At 36.8% G+C, this 13,494-nt stretch overlaps 1 protein-coding gene across 9 annotated transcripts in view; it reads left to right on the plus strand.

Moving 5' to 3' along the window:
* ATRNL1 (attractin like 1) overlaps positions 1-13,494 on the plus strand; it is an 842,256-nt gene that overhangs the window by 261,696 nt on the left and 567,066 nt on the right. For all 9 annotated transcript variants that reach the window (XR_004269856.1, XR_004269857.1, XM_032281122.1 and 6 more), the window contains one exon: positions 11,432-11,525. Coding sequence is in view for 7 of the 9 variants with exons in the window: in XM_032281122.1 (XP_032137013.1) it covers positions 11,432-11,525 (94 nt within the window). In the remaining 2 variants the exon portion in view is untranslated. The remainder of the gene's footprint in view (positions 1-11,431; positions 11,526-13,494) is intronic.

The raw sequence follows: 13,494 nt of genomic DNA on the forward strand, positions 1-13,494 counted from the left end.
ACATTGATTTTGTATCCTGAGACTTTGCTGAACTTGCTTATCAGTTTCAGGAGGTTTGGGGCTGAGACGATGGGGTCTTCTAGATATACAATCATGTCGTCTGCAAATAGAGACAATTTGACTTCCTCCTTTCCTATTTGAATGCCCTTTATTTCTTTTTCTTGCCTGATTGCTCTGGCTAGAACTTCTAATACTATATTGAATAGCAGTGGTGAGAGCGGGCATCCTTGTCTGGTGCCACATTTCAAGGGGAATGCTTCCAGCTTTTGCCCATTCAGTATGATATTGGCTGTTGGTTTGTCATAAATAGCTTTTATTATTTTGAGATACGTTCCATTGATACCTAGCTTATTGAGTGTTTTTAGCATAAAGGGCTGTTGAATTTTGTCAAAGGCCTTCTCTGCATCAATTGAGATAATCATGTGGTTTTTGTCTTTAGTTCTGTTTATGTGGTGAATTACGTTTATAGACTTGCGTATGTTGAACCAGCCTTGCATCCCTGGGATGAAGCCTACTTGATCATGGTGGATAAGCTTTTTGATGTGCTGTTGCAATCGGCTTGTCAGTATTTTATTGAAGATTTTTGCATCTATGTTCATCATGGATATTGGCCTGAAGTTTTCTTTTCTTGTTGAGTCTCTGCCGGGTTTTGGAATCAGGATGATGTTGGTCTCATAAAATGATTTGGGAAGAATTCCCTCTTTTTGTATTGTTTGGAATAGTTTCAGAAGAAATGGTACCAGCTCCTCTTTGTATTTCTGGTAGAATTCAGCTGTGAACCCATCTGGACCTGGGCTTTTTTGGGTGGTAAGCTCTTAATTGCTGCCTCAACTTCAGACCTTGTTATGGGTCTGTTCAGGGTTTCGGCTTCTTCCTGGTTTAGGCTTGGGGGGAGGCAAGTGTCCAGGAATTTATCCATTTCTTCCAACTTTACTAGGTTATGTGCATAGAGTTGTTTGTAATAATCTCTGATGATGGTTTGAATTTCTGTGGAATCTGTGGTGATATCCCCTTTATCGTTTTTTATTGCATCAATTTGGTTATTCTCTCTTTTCTTTTTTATTAATCTGGCTAGTGGTCTATCTATTTTGTTGATCTTTTCAAAAAACCAGCTCCTGGATTTATTGATTTTTTGAAGGGTTTTTTGTGTCTCAATCTCTGCTTTAAATGTGTCCCAGAGATTCTGGTACTTGTCTTCTGCTAGACTTTGAGTTTTTTGATCTTGCTCCTCTAGCTCTTTCAGTTTTGACGATAGGGTGTCAATTTTTGATCTTTCCATGCTTCTCATGTGGGCACTTATTGCTATATATTTTCCTCTAGAGACTGCTTTAAATGTGTCCCAGAGATTCTGGTATGTTGTGTCTTCATTCTCGTTGGTTTCGAAGAACATCTTTATTTCTGCCTTCATTTCATTGTTTATCCAGTCAACATTCAAGAGCAAGTTGTTCAGTTTCCATGAAGCCGTGCGGTTCTGAGTTAGTTTTTGAATTCTGAGTTCTAACTTGATTGCACTGTGGTCTGAGAGACTTGTTTGTTACGATTTCCGTTCTTTTGCATTTGCTGAGGAGTGATTTACTCCCAATTATGTGGTCAATTTTAGAGTAGGTGTGATGTGGTGCTGAGAAGAATGTATATTCTGTGGCTTTGGGGTGGAGAGTTCTGTAAATGTCTATTAGGTTTGCTTGGTCCAGGTCTGAGTTCAAGTCCTGGATATCCTTGTTAATTTTCTGTCTGGTTGATCTGTCTAATGTTGACAATGGGGTGTTAAAGTCTCCCACTATTATTGTGTGGGAGTCTAAGTCTCTTTGTAAGTCATTAAGAACTTGCCTTATGTATCTGGGTGCTCCTGTATTGGGTGCATATATGTTTAGGATCGTTAGCTCTTCTTGTTGCATTGATCCTTTTACCATTATGTAATGTCCCTCTTTGTCTCTTATGATCTTTGTTGCTTTAAAGTCTAATTTATCAGAGATGAGAATTGCAACTCCTGCTTTTTTTTGCTCTCCATTTGCTTGGTAAATCTTCCTCCATCCCTTTATTTTGAGCCTTTGTGTATCCTTGCATGTGAGATGGGTTTCCTGGATACAGCACACCGATGGGTTTTGTCTTTTTATCCAATTTGCCAGTCTGTGTCTTTTGATTGGGGCATTTAGTCCATTTACATTTAGGGTTAATATTGTTATGTGTGAATATGATACTGCCATTTTGGTGCTAGCTGGCTGTTTTGCCCTTTAGTTGAGCTGGTACTTGTTGTTCCTTTCTATGTGTAGAGCCTCTTTCAGGAGCTCTTGTAGAGCTGGCCTGGTGGTGACGAAATCTCTTAGTACTTGCATGTTCCCAAAGGATTTTATTTTTCCTTCACTTATGAAGCTTAGTTTGGCTGGATAGGAGATTCTGGGTTGAAAGTTCTTTTCTTTAAGGATGTTGAATATTGGCCCCCACTCTCTTCTGGCTTGTAGGGTTTCTGCTGAGAGATCTGCTGTGAGTCTGATGGGCTTCCCTTTATGGGTAACCCGACCTTTCTCTCTGGCTGCCCTTAGTATTTTCTCCTTCATTTCGACCCTGGTGAATCTGAGGATTATGTGCCTTGGGGTTGCTCTTCTTGACGAATATCTTTGTGGTGTTCTCTGTATTTCCTGGACTTGAATATTGGCCTGCCTTGCTAGGTTGGGGAAGTTTTCCTGGATAATATCCTGAAGAGTATTTTCCAGCTTGGATTCATTCTCTTCGTCGCATTCGGGTACGCCTATCAAACGTAGATTAGGTCTTTTCACATAGTCCCACATTTCTTGGAGACTTTGTTCATTCCTTTTTACCCTTTTTTCTCCAGTCTTGCCTTCCCGTTTTATTTCGTTGAGTTGATCTTCGACCTCTGATATCCTTTCTTCTGCTTGGTCCATTCGGCTGTTGATACTTGTGCATGCTTCACGAAGTTCTCGTGTTGCAGTTTTCAGCTCCATCAATTCACTTATATTCCTTTCTATTTTGTCCATTCTTGTTAGCATTTCGTCAAATCTTTTTTCAAGGTTCTTAGTTTCTTGGCATTTGGTTAGAACATGTTGTTTAAGTTCACAGAAGTTTCTTATTACCCACCTTCTGAATTCTGATTCTGTCATTTCATCACACTTGTTCTCCCTCCAACCTTGTTCCCTTGCTGGTGAGGAGTTGTGATCCCTTTTAGGAGGAGAGGTGTTCTGGTTTCGGGTGTTTTCATCCTTTTTGCGCCAGTTTCTTCCCATCCTTAAGGATTTATCCACCTGTCGACTTTGTAGTTGCTGGCTTTCAGATTGGGTCTCAAATCTTTCAGATTGACGTTCTGTTTGTTGATGATGAGGTTATTTCTGTTTCTTGGTTTTCCTTCTGACAGTCTGGCCCCTCTGCTGTAGGTCTGCTGAGGTTCACTCCAGGCCCTGCTTGCCTGGGGTTCACCTGCAGCAGCTGTTGAACAGCAAGGGTTGTTACCAGTTTTCTTCTTCTGCTATCTTTGTCCCAGAAGGATACCCGCCTAGTGTCAATCTGATCTCTCTTTTATGAGGTGTCTTTTTGGATATATAGGGGTCAGGGAGCTGCTTGAGGAGACGGTCTTTTCTTTATAGGAGCTCAAATGGTGAGTTGCGAGCTCTGTTGTTGTTCATTCAGAGCTGCTGGGCAGGTACTTTTAGGTCTGCTCCAGGAGAACTCATAAACTGCTTTTTGTTCCCAGGTGCTCTGTCCCAGGGATTTAGGGCTTTATTTATGAGTTTCCGTTATGCTGCCGCCTTTTTTTTTTTTTTTTTTTTCCCTTCAGACCTGCGCAGCCCAGCAAAGAGGCAGCCTAGTCACTGTTGGCCTACAGCAGCTTTGCTGAGCTGCTGTGGGCTCCGCCCCGCTGCCGAGTGAGCTTCCCTGCAGTCCTGTTTATATGGGTGTAGTTAGAACTGCTTTGGCGATGGTGGCCCGCCTCTGTTGGGGCGGAGTCTCTGCTGTGGCGGGTTGCCTTGGCAACGGCGGGCTGCCTCAGCAATGGCGGGTTGCCTCGGCAACGGCGGGCTCCCTGGTAATGGCGGACGCCCCTCCCCCACAGAGCTGGACCGTCCCGGGTTCAGCTGCGCTTGCTGTGAAACTCTCAATCCAGAGTTTCTGGTTGCTGTTCTTTTGTGGGGGTGGGGCCAGCCGAGCCTGATCGACTGGCTCCCTGCCTCAGAGCCTTTTTTAAGTTGGTGTTCCAGTCGCCTGTTGAAGAGGCGCTGGGGTCTGTTTGTTTTCCCCTGCGGCCACTCACTGCGCTGGCTTAAACAGCGGCACTGAGGTTTGTGGCGCTTTTTGTTTTTTCTTTTTTGGCCCTGGAATCTACTGTCCTGGTTCTCTGCTCAGTCCCCTTTTTGAACCAGCGTATGGGCGACTTCCCGTGGCTCCAATCGCCAGCCTAAAGGGCACCCGGACCGGTGTATTTTGTACGGAGAACCGCGGCTCGGGGCGCCGACAAAGCAGCCGCGCGGGGCAAAGCAGCGGCGCTGGCCGGCGCAGGCCGGCACAGCCGCGCTGGCGACCGTGGAGCACCTCTGCCCGGGAATTTCCTAGTCTGTGGGCAATAAAAACGTGGCGTCCACTCACCCTCTGCACTTTCACTGGGAGCTGCAATCCTGAGCTGTTCCTAAACGTTTGTTTGTTTATTTTTGCTTTTGTTTTGCATTTGCTTTTGGGCAAACTAAGAAATTTTTGCCCAGACCAATGTCATGGAGCATTTCCCTTATGTTTTCTTCCACAGTTTCAAATCTTGCCTTTAAGTCTTTAGTGCATTTTCAGTTGATTTTTGTGTATGAAATAAGGGTCTAATTTCGTTTTTTTTGCATGTGAATATCTAGTTTTCCCTGCACAATTTATTCAAGAGGTTGTCTTTTCTCCATTGTGTTTTTGACACTGTTGTCAAAAATCAATAGATTGTCAGTGCTTGGGTTTATTGCAGGGCTCTATATTCTTTTCCTTTGGCTGATGTTTCTTTTTTTTTGTTTATACTGTGGTGTTTTGACTAATATAGCTTAGTAGTATATTTTGAGAACAAATAGTTTGATGCCTTCAGCTTTATTCTTGCTTAAGATTGCTTTGGCTATTTGGTATTTTTAAATTTCCATATGAATTTTTAAATTGCCTTTCCTCTTTCAGTGAAAACTGCCATTGGCATTTTGTCAGAAACTGCATTGAATCAGTAGATTAGTTTTGGTAACATGGACATTTTAACAAAATTAATTATTCCAATCCATGAACATGGGCTACATTTCCATTTATATAAGTCACTCACTATTTCTTTCCTTAATGTTTTGTGGTTTCCAGTATTTAGATCTTTTAAGTCCTTGGTTAAATTTACTTCAAATTATTTTTTATGCTATCATGAATGGGACTGATGTCTTAATTTCTTTCTCAGTTAGTTCATTATTATTGTAAAGGAATATTACTGATCTTTGTATATGGATTTTGTATTCGGCAACTTTACTGAACTTCTTTATGAGTTCTAACATATTTTTAGTGGAATCTTTAAGGTTTTCTTTACAAAATATCATGTCATCAGCAAACAGAAAGAATTTAACTTTTTAATTTTCTATTTGGATGCCCTTTGTTTCTTCTTTTTTGTCTGACTACTATGGCTAGAACTTTTAGTACTATGTTGAACAGAAGTGGTAAGAGTGGATATCCTTATCTTGTTCTTGATCATAGAAGAAAGCTTTAAACGTTTTACCTTTGAGTATGATGTTAGCTGTGGACCTGTCATAGGTTGGTGCAAAAGTAATTTGCTCCAACTTATGACATGGAATATATGGCCTTTACTGTGTTGAGGTACGTTACTTCTATACCTACTTTGTTGAGAGTTTTTTTTTTTTTTTTTTATCATGAATGGATGTTGAATTTTTTCAAATGCTTTTTCTGCATCTATTCAGATGATTATGTGGATTTTGTCCTTCATTCTGTTAATACAGATAATCATATTTATTGATTTGTTTGTGTTTAACCAATCTTGCATCCCTGGGATAAATCACGTTTGATCATAGTGAATGATCTTTCAATGTTCCATTAAATTTGGTTTGCTAGTATTTTGTTGAGGGTTTGGCATCTATGATCATAAGGGATATGACCTGTAATTTTCTTTTATTATATTATGTTTGTTTGGCTTTGGTATCAGGGTAACCCTATTTTCAAAAAAATGAGTTTGTAATTTATTTTTATTTTTTGGATGAGACTAAGAAGGATATACTTTAGTTATTTTTAGAATGTTTGATATAATACTTCTGTGAAGTCCTGGGATTTTTTTTTTTTTTTTTGTTGGAAGGTTTCTTTTGTTTTTGGATGCTTATTATTGGTCTGTTTGGATATTCCACTTATTCTTGATTCAGTCTTGGCATATTGTACATTTCTAGGAATTTATTCATTTATTCTAGGTTATCCAATTTGTAGACATGTAATTGTTCATGTAGTCTCTTACGATCCTTTATATTCTTGTGATATAAGTTACTATGTTTCCTCTTTTTTTGTGATTTTGGGTTTTTTCTCTTTTTTCCTTAGTTCATTGTCCCAAAAGTTTGTCAGTTTTATTTATCTTTTCTTAGAAGCAACTATTAGTTTTATTGATCTTTGTTGTCTTTGTTCTCTCTTTCATTTATTTCACTCCCTAATCTTTATTATTTTCTTTTCTAACTGATTTCAGGCTTAGTTTGTTATTTTTCTTCTAGTTTCTTGAGTTGTAACATTAAATTGCTTATTTGGGATCTTTTTTATTTTTTTGTCACATGCGTTTATTGCTATAAACTTCCCTCTTACAACCACATTTGCTGTATTCAGTAGTTTTTAGCATGTGTCATTTCTATTTGTTCAACATACTTTTAAATTTCCCTTTTGATTTTCTTTGACTCACTGGTTGTTCAGGAATGCATGGTTTAATTTCCAGTTTGTGAATTTTTTTCAAATTCTGCTTGTTATTGATTTCTAGTTATATACCATTGTGGTCAGAAAAGATATTTTATATGACTTCAGTCTTCTTAGATTGTGAAAACGTTTATTGTCACCTAACATATGATCTATCCTGAGAATGTTCTGTGTGCACTTGAGAAGTATGCATATTCTGCTGCTATTGGATAGAATATTTTGTACATGTCTGATACGTCTATTTGCTCTATAGCGTTGTTCAAGTCCAAGGTTTTCTTACTGTTTTCTGTTTGGATTATCCAACCAATGTAAAAAGTGGAATATTGAAGCTATCTTCTCACCTGTATTCCTATCTCTCCTTTTATTTCTATTAGTATTTGTTTTATATTTATATTGGAGTACATTAAGGTACTCCAATGTTGGGTACATATATATTTACAATAAGTATATCTTCTTGATGAATTGACCTCTTCATGATTATTTAATAACCTTCTTTTCCTTTTGTGACAGTTTTGTACTTAGAGTTTATTTTTTTCTGATGTAAGTATAGCCATGCCCATTCTCTTTTGTTTACCAATTGTATGGCATATTATTTTTCATCATTTCCCTTTCTGCCAATGTGTGACCAAAAAGGTACAGTGAGTCATTTTAAGCAGCATAAATTTGGATTGAAAAAAATTCATGCAGCTACTTTGTGTCTTTTGATTAGATAATAGGTTCATCTATTAACAGTTAATGTTATTTTTGATAGGTAAGAACTTACTACTATTACTTTGTTAAAATTTTTTTGGTCTGAGTCCATGGAGACAGTCCTGTATCCCAGTTGCACAGGGGTTAGCCTGGAACTTGGATGAGTCTGAAGCCTGAGTTGGTAGAAGTTAGTCATGATCCTGGGGCTAGTTTGGCACTAGATTGGCCTGGAGCCTGTCTTCATATAGTGACTGGTCTGGATCTGGGTTGATAGATGTTGGCTTGACACTGGGGAGGGCTTGAAGGCTGAGTCTTGCAGTATCAGCCTGGAGTCTGGAGCTGCAGAGCTTGGCCTAGCCTAGGAAAATCTTGGAGGCTGGGGCCATATGGACTTGGCTGAAGCCTATGGTTGCTGTGCTTTGCCTCGGCTTGAAGTCTAGGGCTACAGGGACTGGTCTGGACCCTAAGGCCACAGAGGTTGACCTGGACCTAGGGCCAGTCTGAAGCTTATGGTGGGCCTGGAGCCTGAGTCCTCAGGTACTTTCCCAAAGCTTGGGGCTGTTGGTGATGCCCTCGTACTAGGGCAGGCCTGGAGCCTGAGAATGCAGGGACTAACCTGGTAGAGGGGTGGGTCTGGTTTCTGATACTGCAGTGGCCTGCATGGAGTTTGGGACTATGGAGTCACGCTTGGGTTCAGTGAGACAGGCCTGGTGCTGCAGTCCAATGAAAAGTTGAGTGCTTTTTTCATTCTTCTTTCCTGACTTGGGGGTATCTGACTGTGTTGTGCTGCTCGGGCTTGCGGGAGGGTTAATATGGATAATGTTAAACTGGCTTTTCTACCCTCTTCAATGCATTTGTTTTTTTCTTTTGGACTACAGTAAGGTGGTGTAATCTCTTTCCTGGATTCCTTAGCTCTTGGGAAGGTATTTTCATGCATGGATAGTTTTTCAAATGGATGTTTCTGTGAGAGATGAGCACTAGAAAGTCATATTCCACTATCTTCCTAACATCACTCCTCTAGAGTTTTTTTTTTTTTTTAATGCAGATACATGGGGTTTTTAGTAGAATTTTATTTGTTTATTATTTATTTTTGACTTAATTGTATTGTCATCAGGACTCATTGTATGATACTATTTTTAGGAATTTGTTGCAATTTTCTTCATTTGCTAATGATAAGTGTTATAAATGATTTATATGTGTTGGTTTTTAAAAGCAAAGAATTGATGAACATAGAAGTTAGGCTAGTGGTTACTTCTGGTAGGAAGAGGCAGTAAGATAGGTTAAGGGAGCAACCCACAGATTGATACAAGTGGTAGTATTAGATATCTAGTCCTTAAATTCCATGGTTTAATTATCCCATTGTATAAATTACTAATAGTTTTATAAGCAGAAAATATACATGCCATTTAAAAATCTCCACTGTAATCTTTTTTCTTCACAAAAATAATAAGCAATATTTACCTTTTTCCAGATTTTTTTTCTTATATAGATGTAATTTATATGATGCCCAAGCAAGACATAGGGTATAATCAAAACACAATACTTTTCTCTGTTATTGACCTTTTAAAATGTATTCAGTGCAATATATTTTTCCCTGATCTTATATGAAATCTTAGACTCACTCTTAGTTAATTTAAGGAACTCTAGAGAATATAATTTACAAGCAAATTGTAAGTAAATAATTAAATTTTTTTAGATCAGAACTCTGAATATATTTTGAAGCCAAATTTTCTCTTTCCACTATTGTATATGTTATTTCTTTCTTAACCTAGAATTTTCCTCCTTTCCTGGCTTGATAAATTTTTGATCTTTCCAGGGGAGAGGAGAAAATTACATAGTCTTATGTGTGAAGACCAGTTGTTATTTTTAGTTAAGATTCTCTACGGGAGAGATGCACAACGGCTGATCCATTCTCACATAGGTGTCTTTTGGGACTCTTTTGAGTCTTGACCTTTCTAGGTGCAATTTTTGTGATGTATGAGAGACACATACTTTCTTCCTGTTCTGGCAACTTTTATTTCAGTTTTCAGTTGAAGTCCTCCAGTGCCTCCAGGAAATCCTTTAGGTCAGAATATTAAGTAGATGCTGGCTAGCTGGAAGAAACGCATTCCTTTTTTTGACTTCCATGTTAGTACAAATACTTCCTGAAAGTAACCGTTTCTATTCGTCCTGCCACCTCAGTAAAATAGCCATAGCTGTTCACATCTGGATAATTCAGAATTTCCTCTAATATACCACCTGGATTTTAAGGGGACCCACAGCAGGCTCTTCAAAAAAGCTTCTGTGAAGTCCCACTCATTAGGCTTGTGTAAAAGGATAGACAACCACTCCCCTAGGAGGCAGAAGACTGGATTACTAACACTGAAATGGGCTTTCACTCTTTCTACCTCTTTTATTGATTCCATCTGGTTCAAAGATTACTGGTTATGAACTATTGTTTTAGTTTCTCCTTTTGAAAATGTTCATAAGTGGTCCTATACTTCACTTAGGTATATAGTATCTATTTTCTTTCTGATACTCAGTTGAACTAGAGATATGATTATCTGGCTACATTTGCTTGCATTTATTAATTCATTAGCATACATATTAGAGTTACTATTGATATTGTAAGAAAAATAATGAAAAAGTTGAACATTTGGAAATTTTGACTCATTCACTTAATGTGTACACATTTCAGGAAAAGACCATATTATTTTATTTTTGTCAGTAGAATGGTTTAGCTAACTGGTAGTGTACAAGAATACCAGTAGCTCTCATTAGGTATTTTTGAAAAGCTTAGTGACACCATCAGCCATGTTGCTTTAGAATGTGTTATTGGATTGGAAAATAAATTGTATCCTAGAAATACTGAAGGAAAAGATATCTGCTATGTGATTCCATTGATGTCAGTAAGAGAAAGTGGATGACAATACTTTGTGGTGGCTATTAGAATGAAAAGGGGGGGGTCAGATACAAGAGATTATACATGTAGAAATTAAAATTTACCAATTGATTGAATGTTGGACACAACACTTTAGTGTCAGGATAATGTCCTAAATAACTAAACAGTGCTCATTAAGAAAGTATTGGAAAGGAAGAAAATGAGACAAGTTTATACGAACCAAATTAATGGTTCAACTTTTACAAAATGGAAAGTTTCATCAAGTACTCTAAAAGGGTGATCTAAAAGGATCTAAAAGGATATTCTAAAAGGATGAGGATGATCTCAGAAGCTTAAAAGGATGAATTTAGAGAAAATAAATAGATGTTCTTTTTTAAAACACAATTTGTAGCTATATTCTTATTACTGTTAGCAATATTAATAATAGTAGAAGTCATATCTGCCAATTATTAAGTGCTCAATATGTGTTAGGTATCTTAAATTACATTACCTCGTTTAATTTTCACATCTATCCTGAAAGCTAAGTGCTATTATTCTTCTTTTGCAGATGAAGAAATTAAGCATAAAGAGGTTAAGTATATTTATCCAAGGTCATAGAGTAATTTTAGATGTAAATTTTGAAGCTAAGATGTTTGAATTCAAAGCTCTTACACTAACTCTTTGAAACTCATTTCTTTAAAGATATATACCAAAGTAAAAATGGAGGGAAGCCCAAAGAATAATTAGATAAATACCTAGATCCACAGTAGACTTAAGGATATCCCCCAAAGACTTTAAGGAATTTCACAGAATTTTCAGAAAAATGAATTTATTTCCCTTTAATTAAAATAATTTATAATACCTTCATTTTTAAATGGCAAGAGTAAGTAACAGGTCATAAAAATAAGGTAATAATAATACTTGAAGTGTGAAATGTGCATGTTTGTGATGTAGCATATTCAATATCATTTTGGTTTTGACTTACAGCTTGCACGTGCAGTGGCCATGCAAATATTTGTCATCTGCACACAGGAAAATGTTTCTGCACAACTAAAGGAATAAAAGGAGACCAATGCCAATTGTAAGTAAGAATGACTTTTTAGAACTTTTATGAACTGAATTTGTGTTGTGGAACTAATTTTTATATGTTTTACTTTTTAATTTAGTGTTGTGTTAGTTAAGCATACATTTATTAAAAATTTAAACTTTTATTTTAGACTAGAGGGGACATGTGCAGGTTTGTAACATGGGTTTATTGCATGATGCTGAGGTTTGGGATATGATTGATTCCATCTTCTGGATAGTGTGCATAGTACCCAATAGATAATTTTAAAGCATTTTCTCCCTTTCCTGCCTCTCTCGCTCTAGTAGTTTCCAGTGCCTGTTGTTCGCATCTTTATGTCCATATGTACCAATATTTAGCTCCCACTTAAAAGCAAAAACGTGGTATTTGCCTTTCTGTTCCTATATTTGCTTAGGTTAATGTATCCATGTTGTTGCAGAGGATATGATTTCATTTTTTTTCTGGCTGTGTAGTATTTCATGGTGTATACGGACCACATTTTCTATATCCAGTCTACCGTTGATTGGCATTTAGGTTGATTCCATGTCCTTGCTATTGTGAATAGTTCTGCAATGAACATATAGGTGCATGTGTCTTTTTGGTAGAATGATTTATTTTCCTTTGGATATATGCCAAGTAATAGGAATTTACTTGCATCTAATGAATTCTCTTTAAAAATTAAACATTTTAAATAACAATTTTGTGGAGGCTTTAAAACAACTCCATAGAACATGTTTATCTTTTACATTTCTAGAAAAGGAAGCTTTCTTAATTTTATGTATCAAATCTTATTGTTACCAATAGACTTTTCTTTCATATCATACCTAATGCAATGTCTCTGTGCCCTTCTTTTACAGTCATTCATTATTAATTCTGATAATTCTTGTCCTTTCACCATTTCAGCTGGTTCCTTATATTCATCTTCCTCTGTTTTCTCTGTTCTTTCAGTATGCAGGAAACCACTATTGCTATTCTCCTCTCTGTACTTTCATGAATGATTTTTGTCTTATCATTTAGTAGTTACTCTAAAATTTTATTTTCCTTCAAAAATTAACTTTAAAAGGCAGCATTTTACGATATTTAAATTGTTTTTTAAATTCTTTTTCTTATTTATGTTTATTATTAAAATCAAACTTTTATGGTTTTGAATTATGTATGTGCAGATACATGTGTATATTAGGTATATTGGTCCTATATTTGATACAAATAATAAATTCCAACTATAGTAATTATAGAAACATAAGGAAAGGTTAAAAAAGAGTTCTTCAAATTTATAAATATATAGAAATTTATACCTAAAGTCTATTAAGCATGGAAAATGATCCCTTTATTTTTATTTAAAATAAATATATTACTTGTTGCAGAATTATCCTAAATATTTCAAGTTAGGTGATTATGTCTTTGCCTAGCCACCTAAGTGTTAGGTGATTTTCGAATTCAGAGAAGGTAAGCACAATCAGTTTTATTCCTTCTCTGTAGTCTCTGAAGTTAAATACAAGTTCAGAGCAAAAGATCTCGGAGAAATTCCTATTAAGGAAGGCCATTTTGGTCTTAAAACCAATGGAATTAAATCATAATCTTCTATTCTAAGATCAAGGATGCCTCTAATACTTTTCAACACTAAAGCTCGATTATAAGTAAGGCCAACTCCATGGGGATGTGGCCTGTGAATTCATACAAGTTCCCACACTTATAAGGGCAACACACTTGGTTTAATGCTCTGCTATCACTGTCTTGAAATGCTTAATAACTTTTAAACCATAACTATGCATTCTTCTTTCACACAATCCTCTCCTATTCCCTCAAATTATATATTAATAGCAGGTTCTGGTTTTACATAATGTTGTTTCTCTTAACTTCTATTAAATATGTTTGTTGGATAGTAGTGTGCAGCAATGAAAATATTTTCTGTAGACCACAATGGCAGTATTACAGATAAAAATAATATATGAAATTCTACCATGATAGTACACATTGGAAATGTTTC

The sequence above is a fragment of the Sapajus apella genome, unplaced genomic scaffold, assembly GCF_009761245.1.
Source record: "Sapajus apella isolate SASKATOON/1434 unplaced genomic scaffold, GSC_monkey_1.0 scaffold13, whole genome shotgun sequence".
Taxonomy (NCBI): domain Eukaryota; kingdom Metazoa; phylum Chordata; class Mammalia; order Primates; family Cebidae; genus Sapajus; species Sapajus apella.